General features: G+C 47.7%; 1 protein-coding gene across 1 annotated transcript in view; it reads left to right on the top strand.

Moving 5' to 3' along the window:
* Positions 1-16,191, top strand: part of GPATCH2 (G-patch domain containing 2) — a 125,246-nt gene that overhangs the window by 74,387 nt on the left and 34,668 nt on the right. The window contains exon 8 of the mRNA XM_044288797.1: positions 4,043-4,107. Coding sequence (XP_044144732.1) covers positions 4,043-4,107 — 65 coding nt within the window. The remainder of the gene's footprint in view (positions 1-4,042; positions 4,108-16,191) is intronic.

Below are 16,191 nucleotides of genomic sequence, written 5' to 3'. Positions count from 1 at the left end.
TACATGTGTACCCCGATCGCTGCCTGAAGGAGCCGTTCCAGGCCTGGAAGTGCAGCACTTCCAGTTTTTCAGCCTTCAGATGCCATAGTCACATTTAACCACAACATCTGAACTTGAAGGGTTAAATGGTCTGCGATGAGCATTATTGCCGATCGAAGACATTAGTCCTGGGCTGCTGCTGTTTGAAACAGCAGAAATATTGCAGCTATGGTGCTTGCTGCGCTCCAGACCGGGCCCCATATTTAAATAGAAGACTTCCGCTGTACATGTGAGTCTAAGGGTCCGTTCACATGTAGCGGATTTGGTTTGGAAAATTTCCACTGCAAATCTGCAAGCGTTTGCATGGAAATCACTGGCAATGTCTGCAGATTTCCTTACAGAGTGTGCAGATAAAAACTTGCTATACTCACCTCCCCTGGTCCTTCTCCATTGCTTCCCCTCTGCCGTTTTCTGTACAACATGGCTGCTGCAACGGTAACATGGGATGTGATGTCATAGTAGGAGGCTGGGTTATATATAGACCTGCAGGGGACAGGCATGAAAGTGCCAGCATAGGTGACTTTAGGACTTTCACATTCTGCTGCATCTCCTTGGGTAATCCACAGCAAAATCCAATTGTTTGTTGTTTTTTTTTGCAGTTTTTGACTTCCTCAAAAATAAAAATCTGCAACATGAATTTAAATGCTGCGGATTGTTAAAACCTTATCCGCTCTGCTGCTTCCGTATTCCACTGCCGATTTTCTGCCCCCAAATCCAGAGGGAAAATCTTCAGACTTAAGTTTCTCTTGGACAATTCTGTTTTTGAATTTTTTTTTTAAAAAAGTGAAATTTTAGCTTTTAACCTCGGAAGTCCCTGGAAAGTTGTACAGACTGCAGTGTCCTTGAATGTAAGATTGACTACGACACTGTCCAATGTGACACCGGATCCCATCACCAGGAGCTCCGTCTCCTCCAGATATTGGAGACTGATAAGCGCGCCGTCTGTGGAGGAGCGCTCCATCTACATGTCATCTGTATGTCAGCATGTCTTTACGATGAGGCGTCGGAATATTTTGGGTTTTCTTACCGTGAATGCAAAACTATTTGTCCTCCATAACACATTAGAATAAATCAAGTGTGAAAAGCGCCCCCTGCTGGAGCCACATCTTCATGGCTGACATAAGAAGTTTTTTAAAGCGGTCGCTGTGATCAGTGTTGGTCCTGCTAATATGTACAGATACAGTATGTATGTAATGTCTCCTCGGCTGGAGATATGGATCCCTTTAAGACCCACCTCCAGTCCTCCGGGAAAGAGGAACACCTACTTTTATGCATAGTTGATAAAGCCCCTCCCACTTGTTAGCTGTTTTGGGAGACAGTCCCTTGAAGGAGTGGGTGGTTGGGACGTATGGGGTGGATGTGACCTGGAAGAGTCTCAGCGGATGCGGTGAGGTTAACGTCAGAAGGTGTCAAATTTTCACAATCAGTACAAATAACAGAAGAGGAAATTTATATTGAAATCGGACATCATATCGGACATGACAGTCTCTTTCTAAGCGCACTTTCACACTAGCGTTATTCTTTTCCGGCGCTGAGTTCCGTCCTAGGGGCTCAATACTGGAAAAGAACTGATCAGTTTTATCCTGATGCATTCTGAATGGAGAGCAATCCGATCAGGATGCATCAGGATGTCTTCAGTTCAGTCACTGTACGGTTTTGGGTTATTTTACATTGAAATGCACTAATGCCTGATCCGGCCCTAAGTGTTCCGGAAAAGCGCATCCGGTTTTGCGGTCTGCGCATGCGCTGACCTCTAAAAATGTGAAAAAGATAAATACAGTTTTTCCGGATGACAACCGGAGAAACTGATCCGGTATTGCAATACATTTGTGAGACGGATCCGCAACCGGATCCATCTACAAATGGCTGCCTGCCGGAATCCAGCGACGCTAGTGTGAAAGTGCCCTAACAAAGCTAGAACATAGAAACATAGAAACATAGAATGTGTCGGCAGATAAGAACCATTTGGCCCATCTAGTCTGCCCAATATACTGAATACTATGGATAGCCCCTGGCCCTATCTTATATGAAGGATGGCCTTATGCCTATCCCATGCATGCTTAAACTCCTCCACTGTATTTGCAGCTGCCACTTCTGCAGGAAGGCTATTCCATGCATCCACTACTCTCTCAGTAAAGTAATACTTCCTGATATTACTTTTAAACCTTTGCCCCTCTAATTTAAAACTGTGTCCTCTTGTGGTAGTTTTTCTTCTTTTAAATATGCTCTCCTCCTTTACCGAGTTGATTCCCTTTCTGTATTTAGCAGTTTCTATCATATCCCCTCGGTCTCTTCTTTCTTCCAAGCTATACATATTAAGGTCTTTTAACCTTTCCTGGTAAGTTTTATCCTGCAATCCATGTACCAGTTTAGTAGCTCTTCTCTGAACTCTCTCTAGAGTATCTATATCCTTCTGGAGATATGGCCTCCAGTACTGCGCACAACCCGTCCTGTACCTCACATTCAGAGACCTCCACATTGCTAGCTTTTCTTTATGCTGGTAGCTTTTCTGCTACAGCTCTTTTCCTGTCATAGCTCAGGCGGCATGTCCTTTCTGCTGCAGTTTTCTTCCTATCGCACCTCAGGCGGCATGTCCTTTCTGCTGCAGTTTTCTTCCTATCGCACCTCAGGCGGCATGTCCTTTCTGCTGCAGTTTTCTTCCTATCGCACCTCAGGCGGCATGTCCTTTCTGCTGCAGTTTTCTTCCTATCGCACCTCAGGCGGCATGTCCTTTCTGCTGCAGTTTTCTTCCTATCGCACCTCAGGCGGCATGTCCTTTCTGCTGCAGTTTTCTTCCTATCGCACCTCAGGCGGCATGTCCTTTCTGCTGCAGTTTTCTTCCTATCGCACCTCAGGCGGCATGTCCTTTCTGCTGCAGTTTTCTTCCTATCGCACCTCAGGCGGCATGTCCTTTCTGCTGCAGTTTTCTTCCTATCGCACCTCAGGCGGCATGTCCTTTCTGCTGCAGTTTTCTTCCTATCGCACCTCAGGCGGCATGTCCTTTCTGCTGCAGTTTTCTTCCTATCGCACCTCAGGCGGCATGTCCTTTCTGCTGCAGTTTTCTTCCTATCGCACCTCAGGCGGCATGTCCTTTCTGCTGCAGTTTTCTTCCTATCGCACCTCAGGCGGCATGTCCTTTCTGCTGCAGTTTTCTTCCTATCGCACCTCAGGCGGCGTGTTCTTTCTGTTGCAGCTCTCCTTATCACAGCTCTGGTGATGTGTCCTTTCTTCTGCAGCTCTCTCTCTCTCTCACAGCTCAGAGGGTGTGTCCTTTCTGCTGCAGCTCTCCCTCTCTCTCTCACAGCTCAGAGGGTGTGTCCTTTCTGCTGCAGCTCTCTCTCTCACACAGCTCAGGGAGTGTGTCCTTTCTTCTGCAGCTCTCTCTGTCACAGCTCAGAGGGTGTGTCCTTTCTTCTCTCACAGCTCAGAGGGTGTGTCCTTTCTGCTGCAGCTCTCTCTCTCTTTCACAGCTCAGGGAGTGTGTCCTTTCTTCTGCAGCTCTCTCTGTCACAGCTCAGAGGGTGTGTCCTTTCTTCTGTCTCTCTCGCTCTCTCTCTCACAGCTCAGAGTGTGTCCTTTCTGCTGCAGCTCTCTCTCACAGCTCAGAGGGTGTGTCCTTTCTGCTGCTGCTGCTCTCTTCCTGCAACTTTAACAGCTTCTAATAGTAAATATGGCTGGTGGCAGTTGAAGGATGGGTATGTGCGACCACCTCAGCAAGGTGGATAGAGAAATAAAGTAAAAACAAACAAACAGGAGATTGCGCGATACAGACACATTTTATTGAATAACTTGGTGGCGATAACTTTTTTTATTACAAAAGTATTCAGATCTAGGTGCTGGTTTTAAAAAATGTAGAATATTAGAATGTCAGCACATAGCAGACTAAAAGCTACTTTGCCCCATATTTGAGGTTTCCACCTTTGCAGTATTTGGTTCTACCTTCAGATAATTTTATCTTTTGGATATTCACGTTACTTTTTTTTTTCACTTCTTCTCTTTTTAGCTTTTACGAGATACTCGTTCAGACCGAGGACACAAGAAAAACTGTTCGGTGAAAACAGCCAGCAGGTGAGGTGCCGCACACATCCAGAGCCGAGGCGCATTGTTACTTCCCCTTTAAGTCTTCCTTAAAGGGAACCTGTCACTAGTTTTACGGTGTCCTAACTAAGGGCAACATAAATAAGTGACTGATTCTCTTAGCAAAATGCTGGGTCACTTTCTTTAATTGACACAGTCAATCTGCCAACATCTTGTATTGAAAAGCTCCAGCTGATAATGAGGAGTCATGAATATTCATGAGCTCCTGACTCTCCCCACCCACCTGCTGCTGATTGACAGTTTGTTTCCATAGGAATCAGCAGCAGGTGGGCAGGGGAGTGGCTATAGCTCTGAATTAAATATACGCTGGACTCAATGACATCACGCTGGACTCAAATCAGCTCATTATTATGTGGCATCTTTGTGTGTATATTATGAGGTAACCATCTGTCACACCAGTAAGTGAATACATCTAAGGCACTTTTTAGTAGTTAATGATTGTATATAATTAGTTAGATTATAATCAAATATCCACATGACAGGTTCCCTTTAATTTTTTTATTTTTTTTCCCTAACTAAGGGGTGTGTCACTACACACTCGGATATTGTCAGCTCTGATTGGTCCGTGTGACATTGTGCACACCCCTTACTGGTGACACCCAGTTGTCTATTTATACATTTGGAGGAGGAATAACATAGGAATGACACAACGTAGAGTTCTAAGATAAGGTGGCAATAGAATTTACTAGGACATACAGTCCATCGTCAGCTCAAGTTCATTTTGTTGTTATTTATAGAGCTTTATCGGGATTTAAAGGGATTTTCCAGGCTCCTGATATTGATGACCTATCCGTAGGATAATGTTCGATCAGTGAGGGTCCGATCAGCCGTTCCCTGCAGCCTCTGATGCTGGAACTATTTCTTGAATGGAGCAGGGAGCACAGCGCCATTCAAAGTCTAGTGGCCACGTCGGGTTATTGCAGCTCAGCTCTCATTGAAGTGAATAGGACCTGAGCAGCAGTAACCTCTAAGCTTCCTGCTCCATTCAAGTGCACGTTCCAGGCTGCAGGGAACGGCTGATGGGTGGGGGTGCGGGGCGTTGGACCCCCACTGATTGGATATTGATGAACTGTCCTAAGGATAAGATTGAGCTGCATTACCACTCACAGCCTCTACACCAGGGGCGCACAACCTTTTCTGGTTGGGGGCCACATTGTCAGCCTTAGCCAATTCCAAGGGCCGAAAATAAAACAGAGAGGTATTATTGACGGAAATGCTATATTTTTGGCATACTGAACATACAGCCTGTATCATAAATGTCTAGTTACACTTCTAGTGCTCCCCATGAAAGATACATAGAGATGCATGTCTGTTACCAGATGGTTGGGGGCCACACAGAATGGTATCGAGGGCCGCAGGTTGGGCACCCCTGCTCTAAAATAGTATAAAGACCCCACAGCATGTCATAAGAAGCCTTAAAAAAGTCGGTGGGGCGCCAGGAGCCAGGTCCCCACTCATCAGATAGGATAGGTCAGGGATGGGCAAACTGCGGCCCTCCAGCTGTTGTAAAACTACAAATCCCATCATGCCCTGCTGTAGGCTGATAGCTGTAGGCAGACTGGGCATGATGGGATTTGTTTTTTTACAGCCGCAGAGCCGCAGTTTGCCCATCCCTGAGATAGGTCATCAATATCTCATTGCCGAAAGAGCCCTTTATATCTGAATGACGTGGGCTCCCCCTAGTGGTGGCAGAAGGCAGCTAAATTTGCATCCTATGTATCTGACTGTGTGAAGGGCAGCAGAGGGTTTGGAGCTTTGTTGCAGTAAAACTGAGTTCTGCAATGAAGCAGCACCCGTCGACCTGTTTAGATGATTAGCACATGTTACTGCGTTCTTAGTGAGTGACAGCAAGCGGAGGTTGTGAAAACTCTCAGTGGCGGCACAGTGTTTTCAGCTGCATCCCCAGGAGCAGAAATGGTTAAACTGAAGGCACATTTCTGACCTTTGCCAAGGGGAGCGCAGGATTGGGCTATCGACCACATTTTCCTTCATAGTCATATTAGAAAGTACGTCGAGGAAAATTTGACATTCATCAAGACGTCTTATCTGGTCAAGGTCTGATGTTTCCAATTGAATCCTCGCCATTGCAAATCCATTGATTTCTGAAAGGCGCAGTTACCCACCTGCAGAGGATGCTTTCTGCACACAATTCCTGTGTATTTCGGAAGCAGGAGGTAATAAATATATGATCTCCGGGGGTCCGACCACTGGGACCCCCCACAGATCACGAGAACTGGGGTCTAACTGCCCTGTGTGAATGGAGCAGTGGTCATAAGACAAGTGCTCTACCACTCCAGTCACACAGGGGTCTCAGGGGTGAGGATCGGACCCCCAGAGATTATAAGTTTATCGCCTCCTGTGGGGATAGAGAATACGCGCTGTCCATGGGCGAACCCCGTGTATCATGATCATGTGTAATGTCCTATCTTTTGCGGAGCAGAGGCACGGAATGGAAGTACTACAAAGCGCTTCCGCGGGCTGTGGGGTCCATGCCTCCGCACCGCAAACGAAGGAACATGTCCTATCTTCTGCTGTATTTTGCGTATTGCGGACAAATTCAAGTCAATGGGTTTGCACCGCAATAGGGCATTGACGCGGCCAGTGGCCGTGCATTGCCGACCGCTATTCTCAGTCCGCAGCACGGGCACGGAGCCCTTACGTTCATGTGAATGGACCTGTACTGTGCTTCCACAATCACTGACCAAATAACTGACGTGTGAACTCAGCCTAAGGCTACATGCACACGACCGTGCTGTTTTTTGCGGTCCTCAAACTGCGGATCCGCAAAAAACGGAAGCCGCCCGTGTGCCTTCTGCAATTTGCAGACCAGAACGGGCGGCCCATTGTAGACATGCCTATTCTTGTCTGCAAAACGGACAAGAATAGGACATGCTATATTTTTTTTGCCGGGCCACGGAACGGCGCAACGGATGCGGACATCACATGGAGTTCTGTAAGCATCCAATGCGGCCCCATTGAAGTGAATGGGTCCGCAGCCGAGCCGCACCCGAAAAACTGTCGTGTGCATGAGGCCTAACACTGGTATGTGTGGGTTCGGAGAGGTGTGCCCTTTTTATTTGGGAAGGGGTCCTTTCAATTCACTTTTGTCCTGTTATTTAATATATATCAGAGATATGAGGAAATTTGTTTTGGGTGCGATTTGCGGAAATTAAAAAAAAAAATTGATTCAGGAACAGATCGAATCTACCCGAATGAAAATTATTAGAGAGAGTCACACACTGAGTTGCCTGTCCCTTTTCCAGTTGAGTATTACACGTGGGTATTACATTGAGACTCTTATCTGAGGTCTGATTGGGGGTCATTCACATTGAGGTCTTATTGGGGTCTTATTAACATTGGGCGTTTAGCTCATTAAAAAAGGACCCGTCACCTCCCCTGACATGTCTGTCTTAACTACTACTTGCATCCCCTGTGTAATAAGAATTCCAGAGCATCTTTTCAGATGGTTTTATGTTGTGGCATTCCTCTATTATTCCTCCTAGAAGTTTGCGAAGGAATTGTTAGCAATTTGCAATAAAGGTCTCTCTGAGTGTTACCCGTTGGGGTCGTGTCCCTTCACAGTCTGACTCTGGCAGCTCTGATTGGATAGTGTCAGACCCTGTAGGGACACCCCCCCCCCAACTGGTAACACCCAGCTGGACCTTCATTGTAGACTGCCGGCAATTTATTCATAAACTTCCCTAGCAGGTATAATGGAGAAATGGCACAACAGTTATAACATTTGATGCCATTACATGGGAAATGCAAGTAATTACTGAAATGTCAGGAGAGGGGACAGGTCCTCCTTAATTAACATGTGCATAGGAAGGGGTTAAAAACATGCCTCTATGGGGCTCAGACACGTGTGCATGGAGGCGGTACAGTGGCACATGGCGTTGCCTATGGGTCAGCATAATCACGCCATACGGTGCCATATTAGAGAGATATCTTACCAAAGAAGCAATACCGCCATAATGCTGCTTTGGATGGAGCCTATAGACCTATATGTATGGTGCAGATTTGCATAAGGGTACATTCACACGACCGTATAATTGTATCCGCATTTTGCGGAATAGATGCGGATCTATTCATTTCTATAGGTGAATAAAATGTGCGGACAACGTTCAGTATGTTGTCCGCATCCGTGTTTCCGCATTTCTAGTCCGCAAAAATATGTAGCTTGTCCTACTATTATCTGCACAGATCGGTCCGCAGCCCCATTCAAGTCAATGAATCCGCAAATTGCGGATGACATACGGAATGGTTTCCGTATGTCATCTGTTTTTTGCGGATCCGTTTCCGTATTTTTTTTTGAATGCCTTAATAATTCTTTGTTTTTTCCTTCCATTTTTTGCGGACCGTAAAAAACGGAAGACATACAGAACACAAACGGAAGTCATTTGTCTGCAAAATGCGGACACACGGTTCCGTTATTTGCGGACCGCAAAACGGTAAGGATTACACACGGTCGTGTGAATGTACCCTTAAAATGAGGATGAGGCATGCTTACAAATGGAGCATGCAGTGAGGCATATGGCGGTACATTGCGGTACAAAGGTTATACGGCCTTACTCGGAAGATCCCAGAGCATTATACTGCTAACGTCTTCTCCGCTGTGACTTTCTCGCTGCAAACCTCAAGGTCTGAATACGCACTTGCCACAGTTTTCATTCCTAAAGAGATTTCGCTCCCCCCCGTCTCTTGTCATCTGCTATTTGGGAAAGCGTCCTAATTTGCTCTCGATACATAACTATTTGTCACCGCTTCCACTTTGCCAAAAATAAATTAAACCATTAATTACGACATTTTTGAGCAGCTGTTAATATATTGGGATGAGGCGATTGAACATCAGGTAAATGGATGTACGGTTAGGGATGCGGAGTCCGCCGGCCAGCTTATAGAGCGCCATTTGCATCGCTTTACATCCTCTTGTATGTATGATGTGAAATCTCTGAGGGCAGCGTGCTTCTGTCCATCTAGTCCATATCCGTGAGGATCGAGTTGGTCTTTCTTCAGGTCCCTAAACGAAGGCATGTTATTAAAACTAGCGGGCGCTATCTCATCCGCCAACAGTTTCTTAAAGGGGGCTCTCCACTCCTTAAGCTTGTTAGAAGGATGCCTTGAGCTGGTCACATTGGACCTCCAGTGGTCAGTGTGATCTGTGGGGGGAGCCAGGGGCTGTAAGTGTTCAGTTTCCCTGCAGCACCGCCACAGGTGAAATCGAGTATTACACAATGTCCATGTCAACTAATGCGCTGTTTGTGTAATACAGGACGGGACTGGTCCTCCAGAACGAGAGACACTTCTTATAACCAATCTCAAGTGAGGATTCCGGACAGAGGAACCCCCCCCCCCCCCCAACTTAATGGAGTATATTAAAAGGAGGTCTCTGATTGGGATAACCCCTTTAATGTGCTGATTGTGGGGCCACACATTTGACTTTTTGCCCCTTGATCAGTACCTTCGGGGGCCCTTGCTAAACTTCTACCACTGATTTAGCCTCATTAGGACGCCTCGGCGCAGCGGTTTCTGTGACGCCCCTAGAAATTAACAGAGAGAACTGCAAGAATGTGTGACCACCTCTCCATCGCCTCAACCTGCGGGGTGGGGAGCGGGGAACCTCTGTTGTGGAGATCGAGGCCGGTCCCACCTCTAGGATATGTAACGTTCAGACCTTCATACCCTATCCTGTGGATAACGAAGTTGGGAATACCCCTTTAATACCCTCATGTACACAGAGGCAGCGAGGAGGGATCTGCAGCTGAAGGGGGTGAACAGGACTGCAAAAACGTGACTGCTGTTTTTCAAAAACAGCGCCACACCTGTCAACAGCTTATAAACGAGGCTGCAATACCACACACGACCTGCCGACTGGTGTGGCGCTGTTGCCATGTTTTTTTTTTGTTTTTTTTTACTCTGTATAACACAATGAAAGGTAAAATAACTTTTTGAAGCTTTGCCATACTGTGCCTGCTGCCCCACGTGCCAGCTTCTATTTTGCTGGTGGATTTGCAGGGCAGGGGTGAAGAATTTGAATGCATACCCCTCATTTTTTTTATTTCGGGCTGACCCATTCATTTCTTTGAGGTCGTGCACAGATCCGTGTGTCCGTTCCGTGTCTGGGATGCACACGGAAGGTCCTCTTATTTTGCGGCCTGAAACGCGTAGATGTAATCCTTCTATACGAGTCCCGCTTCTCCTCAGGATATCATTTCTCGCCCCCGGACTATGTGTCCCACTCTTCTCCCTGACCTGCACTTAGGGTGCTGGCCGGGTGTTTCAGTGCAGAATTCGGAGCCGATCAATCCCAACTTGCGCTCAATTATATTCCAGTAAATTTCCATAATTCGACAGATGTTGATATTTTAATGTTTCTGGCATTCGAGCCTTGGACAGCTGTCTTCGAGCTTAGGGAAAAAGCAAACATTTAGAGTTAAATGCTGAACATATGTTTAAATAACTAATTAGAGGGGAGAAGAAAACAATGCATTATCCTTCGTAAGGACAGCGCGCGGCAGTGCCAAGAGATTCGGGCTGTGGTGGGGGACATTACCAGTCCGCCAGTCCCCGGAGAAGCACAGGCGCCTACCAGGACGAAAGACGCCTGACGGTTACACAGACAGGTCTTACGTGTGGCACCCTTACACGGGTCACATACAGATGTAGCAGAGCTCACGTTATCCTCTAGCACAGATAAGGCTACTTTCACATCTGCCTCTCCAGATCCGTCATGGGATCTCAAAATCGGAGGCGAACGTTTCAGTTTTGTCTCCATTCATCGTCAATGGGAACAAAACTAAACGAAACGGAACGTTTTATTACGTTCCCATGCCGGACAGAAAACCGCTTCAAGCAGCGTTTTTTTGTGTGCGGCATCAAAAACCATGTAAGTCAATGGTGCCAGATCCGTTTTTTGTGGACACAAAGATAAAAACGGATCCAGCGCCCACTGACTTACAGTGGTATGTGATTTTTGATATAATACAACCGGATCCGTTCTGCAAAAGATGCTGCCAGTTGTATTAATTCAAACGGATGCGTTTTTCCTCCGGTTTTGAGATCTTCTGCCGGATCTCAAAACCGGAAAGGGATACGCAGATGTAAAAGTAGCCTAAAGCTTGCACGGTCTGAAACGCGTTGCAATTTCATATGTATTCACATACACGAAAGTGGTCAATGTAATCGGTAAAGAACTGGTGTTCAGAGATCATTTGGACGGTTTTCCATGATCATTGAATGCGGCAGGTTTATCTTGGGCGCCGTTCACATTGTGCTTCAGTCCTATGTTTGCTGTGTATTCCCTGTGTCATCCGTCAGGTCAGTATACAGTGGTAACCCTTTTATTTTTATGCAGAGCCATCCTGCAAAATGTATTTTTCAATGGGAGACAGGGGGCGACCTGTACCGTCTGCATCAGAGTACATAAGGCAGTGCCCCTGACGAGTACATGATGTCTGACCAAGGGCTCCGATTTGATGTGTACTGAGTCTATGGCCAAACGACTAAATCAGCTCTGCTACATCTGACAATCTCAGCTCCTCTGTGTGTGTATAGAGATGAGGTGGCTTCAGTTCAGTTTCCTACTACCGGTGACTTGCCTCTGAGGACGGTGTCCCGCTCATTCTCCTGGACCCTGCAGACACGATGTCAGTAATGATGCTGCGTCATAGGGCGGGGTGTTTCCAGCAGGGCCTCAAGCAGGCTTGGATCTGTGACGTTCGAGCTGGGAGGGGGAGCAGCGGGCGTGAGTCTTGTTCTAGGGTGCGGGTCAGAACTTCATTATCATGCAGTGAGGTTCAGTGCTGGTGTTACTTTCTTTGTGTAATCGGGATACCCCTTTAATACCTGGAGGCCAGAGATTGCCACTGGGCATGGGCTACACAGATGTCATTAAAGCTGTAAAACCCATCTCCGGTGGCAGGAGCCGGTGGCAGGAGCTGCAGAGACCGCGTAGCACAGCCTGCTCTTGTGTTTTCGCATCTCTAGCCATGATGGCGGCCGCATAAGACAGGTATTCCAATCTGTGGCAGAATGTAGACTACCCCTTTAAGGCAGCGTGTGAGGGTCTTACCCCTCCAGGCCTCTTTGGTTTTGCACTGTAAGACGTTGACACTTGTTAGCAAGATTTTTCCTTTCCTTGTATCATAAAGAGGATGTCGCATAAGTGAAGTACACAATGAAAATCAGACACCGTATTATACAGGACAACCTCTTCTAACAAAGCTAGAACCAGCCCCGTACCTCACCTGGATCCACAGATCTCCCCATTAGTTCAGTCTGGTAGCTCAGGGGGTGTGTCCTTTCTGCTGCAGCTCTCTTCCCATCACAGCTCAGGGTGTGTGTTCTTTCTGCTGCACCTCTCTCTCCATCACAGCTCAGGGGGTGTGTCCTTGCCTCTAAATATTTCCATCGCAGCTGAGGGGGTGTGTCCTTTCCGCTGCACCTCTCTCTCCATCACAGCTCAGGGGGTGTGTCCTTGCCTCTAAATATTTCCATCGCAGCTGAGGGGGTGTGTCCTTTCCGCTGCACCTCTCTCTCCATCTCAGCTCAGGGGGTGTGTCCTTGCCTCTAAATATTTCCATCGCAGCTGTGGGGGGATGGTCCTTTCTGCTGCACCTCTCTCCCCATCACAGCTCAGGGGGTGTGTCCTTGCTGCTAAATATTTCCATCGCAGCTTAGAGGATGTTTACTTTTCTTTCTGCTGCAGCTCTCTCCCTATCACAGCTCGGGGGGGGGGGTGTCGCTGCTGCTGCTGCTGCTAAATATTTCCATCGTAGCTTAGAGGATGTGTCCTTTCTGCTGCAGCTCTCTCCCTATCACAGCTCGGGGGAGGTGTCATTTTTGTAGCATCTCTCTCCCTATCAAAGCTGGGGGGAGGGGGGGTCCTTAATAAGCGTTAAAAATCCGAATTGTTTTAAAAAAGAAGTATTGTGTCCTCTCAATAGGTATACATTTTGCAATTTTCAAAAATAAATGTTTGTCTGTTTAACCTCGTAATAATTTTTTTTTCTCCATAATTTTAGTCCGCGTCCTACCCTTTTTTTTTTTTTTTCTGGTCCGGGGCGTATGATGGAATAGCGTCCTTCCATGTGTTGTATTATTTCCTGGATGGTATCGGTGCCATGCTCGGCCCCCCCTTTACCAGGCTCAGTAATTAATGGGCAGATTCTTGGCTCTTTGGTGGCACATCACATGGCACTGGCTCCAGTAACCCTTCTGCCTCCCGCTGCCAGCTCGCTCGCTGCGGTTTTTGACACTTGCAGGCCTGCTCCACTGTCGCGCAGCTGATCCCCCTGTCCAGGCTTATATTTTTCTTATTGACAATGAGCGCTCTTGCCAAACGCCAGGGACCATAGTCACATCTGTTTGCTTTGCGAGCTTGTCTGGGTCTGCTAGGAAATACGTCTTGTCCAGAGGGCAGCTTTAACTAGGCTTAATCCTCTCCAAAGTCTCGCTATCCAAATGAATAAAGTGGGGCGACAGATTGCTGTTGTCTTCTTCTGAAAAAAAATGATTCCAGTTGACACTGTTTACTCACGTCCCCGTCACCGGCGCGTCTCCAGCCAAGATTCCAGGCAAGGTGGCCATGCAGCGTCCGAACACGTTACTGTATTGTGCCGTCACGCCCCTGCTCTAATACAGACTTGCCTGGGGGAACCGTGAGGCAGAGCAGAAGTTAATAGATTAAAATACTTCCCGTTTCCCCGTAGAGTATAAGGAATATTCACTGCACGGGCACAGGATGCGGCTATCCCTGCGTATAGCCAGCCGCTCCGTCCATTTCGACAAGGTGGGGGAATTGGGTTCAAGGCGTGCCACTGTTGTCAGGAGTTGTCAGCGGTAGGACCTCCACCAATCTGATAGTTATCCCCTATACCAGTGATGGCTAACCTCCGGCGCTCCAGCTGTGGTAAAACTACCACTCCCAAGATGCACACTTGCTTGGCTGTTCTCGGAGCTCCATAGAAATGAATGGAGCATGCTGGGAGTGGTAGTTTCACCACAGCTGGAGTGCCGGAGGTTAGCCATCAGCTGCAGGATACAGGACGTTTCAGATATACCGTATTCTGCAGTGTAGTGTGTTCAGCAGACTCGGGTTACCGACACGATGACACTAGGGTTGTATTCAGTTTGCATGCTTTGCTTTCACTGCTGGAGCCTGAAGCTGCCGCTGCTTCCTCCCGTCCGCCCAGGCAGCAGCTCTGATGGGGGCTACAGAGGAGCAGCGTAGTGACCTTACATCACCTACAATCTCTGACTCCTTGGAAAGAGACTAGCGGTTTAATTCGGTAACCCACTGTTCAGTAAACCCCCGAAACAATGAATCGGCCTGTGTTTGTAAACGGTCTCTACTTCCTGCTTCCCCACAACTCGATATGTGATTGTAACAGAGGTGACATGTCCATGTAAAGAGGCAGCAGAACGTAGAGACTGGCATCGCACCCAAGAAGCATTAGGACTAGGGAGCAGGGAGTAGACTGGCATCGCACCCAGGAATCATTAGGACCAGGGAGTAGACTGGCATCGCACCCAGGAATCATTAGGACCAGGGAGTAGACTGGCATCGCACCCAGGAAGGATTATGACCAGAGAGTAGACTGGCATCGCACCTAGGAAGCATTAGGACCAGGGAGCAGGAAGTAGACTGGCATCGCACCCAGAAAGCATTAGGACCAGGGAGCAGGAAGTAGAGACTGGCATCACACCCAGGAAGCATTAGAACTAGGGAGCAGGCAGTAGACTGGCATCGCAGCCAGGAAGCATTAGGACCATGGAGCAGGAAGTAGACTGGCATATATTCCAGGGAGCAGGAAGTAGACTGGCATCGCACCCAGGAAGCATTAGGACCAGGGATCAGGAAGTAGAGACTGGCATCGCACCCAGGAAGCATTAGGCCCCTTCACACGATCGAGTTTTCTGCACGGGTGCAATGTGTGAAGTGAATGCATAGCACCCGCACTGAATCCTGACCCATTTAGCGCATTAGTTTTGCGTTGCGTCAGAATCACAGCATGTTCTATATTCTGCATTTTTCACGGAGCCCTGGCCCCATAGAAGTAAATAGGGCTTCAGTGAAAAACACATTGCAGTCCGGATGTAATGCGTTGTTCACTGGTAGTTGGTAGGAGATGCTTGTAAACTTTCAGGTTTTTTTTTTCACGCGTGTGAAAAACACATCAAAACTGATTGCACCCGAACAGAAACAACTGAAGCGCTGAACGCAGTCGCAAACAAAACTGACTGAACTTGCTTGCAAAATGGTGCGAGTTTTACTGAACGCATCCTGACACAAACCATATACTTTGTGTGAAAGAGTCCTTAGGACCAGAGCACGAGGAAGCAGGAAGTGGAGACTGTAATCGCACCCAGGAAGCATTAGGACCAGAGTGTGAGGGAGCAGGAAATAGAGACTGGCATCAGACCCAGTAAACATAAGGACCAGAGCGCAAGGGAGCAGGAAGTAGAGACTGGCATTGGACCCAGGAAGCCTTAGGACCAGACCACGAGGGAGCAGGCAGTAGAGACTGGCATTGTACCCCGGAAGCAAGCAGTAGAGACTGGCATCAGACACAGGAACGGTTAGGACCAGAGCACGAGGGAGCAAGAAGTAGAGACTGGCATCGGACGCAGGAAGCCTTAGGACCAAAGCGCGAGGAAGTACAAACGGTAGACTGGCATCGGACCCAGGAAGCCTTGGGACTAGAGCGTGAGAGAACAGGAAGTAGATACCAGCATCGGACCCAAGAAGCTATAGGAACAGAGCACAAGGGAGCACAGACTATAGACTGGCATCGGACCCAGGAAGAGTTAAGAGAAGTGTGAGGGAGCATAAAGCATTGACTGGCATCAGACCCAGGAAGCGTTGGAACCAGAGCACGAGGAAATAGGAAGTAGAGACTGGCATTGGACGCAGGAAGCCTTAGGACTAGAGCGCAAGGGAGCAGGAAGTAGATACTGGCATTGTACCCAAGAAGTGATAAGACCAGAGCAGGAAGTAGAGACTGGCTTCCAAACCAGGAAGCATTAGAACCAGAGCACGAGGGAGCAGGAACT

Source organism: Bufo gargarizans, chromosome 4 (assembly GCF_014858855.1).
Source record: "Bufo gargarizans isolate SCDJY-AF-19 chromosome 4, ASM1485885v1, whole genome shotgun sequence".
Lineage (NCBI taxonomy): Eukaryota > Metazoa > Chordata > Amphibia > Anura > Bufonidae > Bufo > Bufo gargarizans.
Note: the sequence above shows the minus strand (reverse complement) of the source record. Positions and strands in the feature narration are given on the sequence as shown.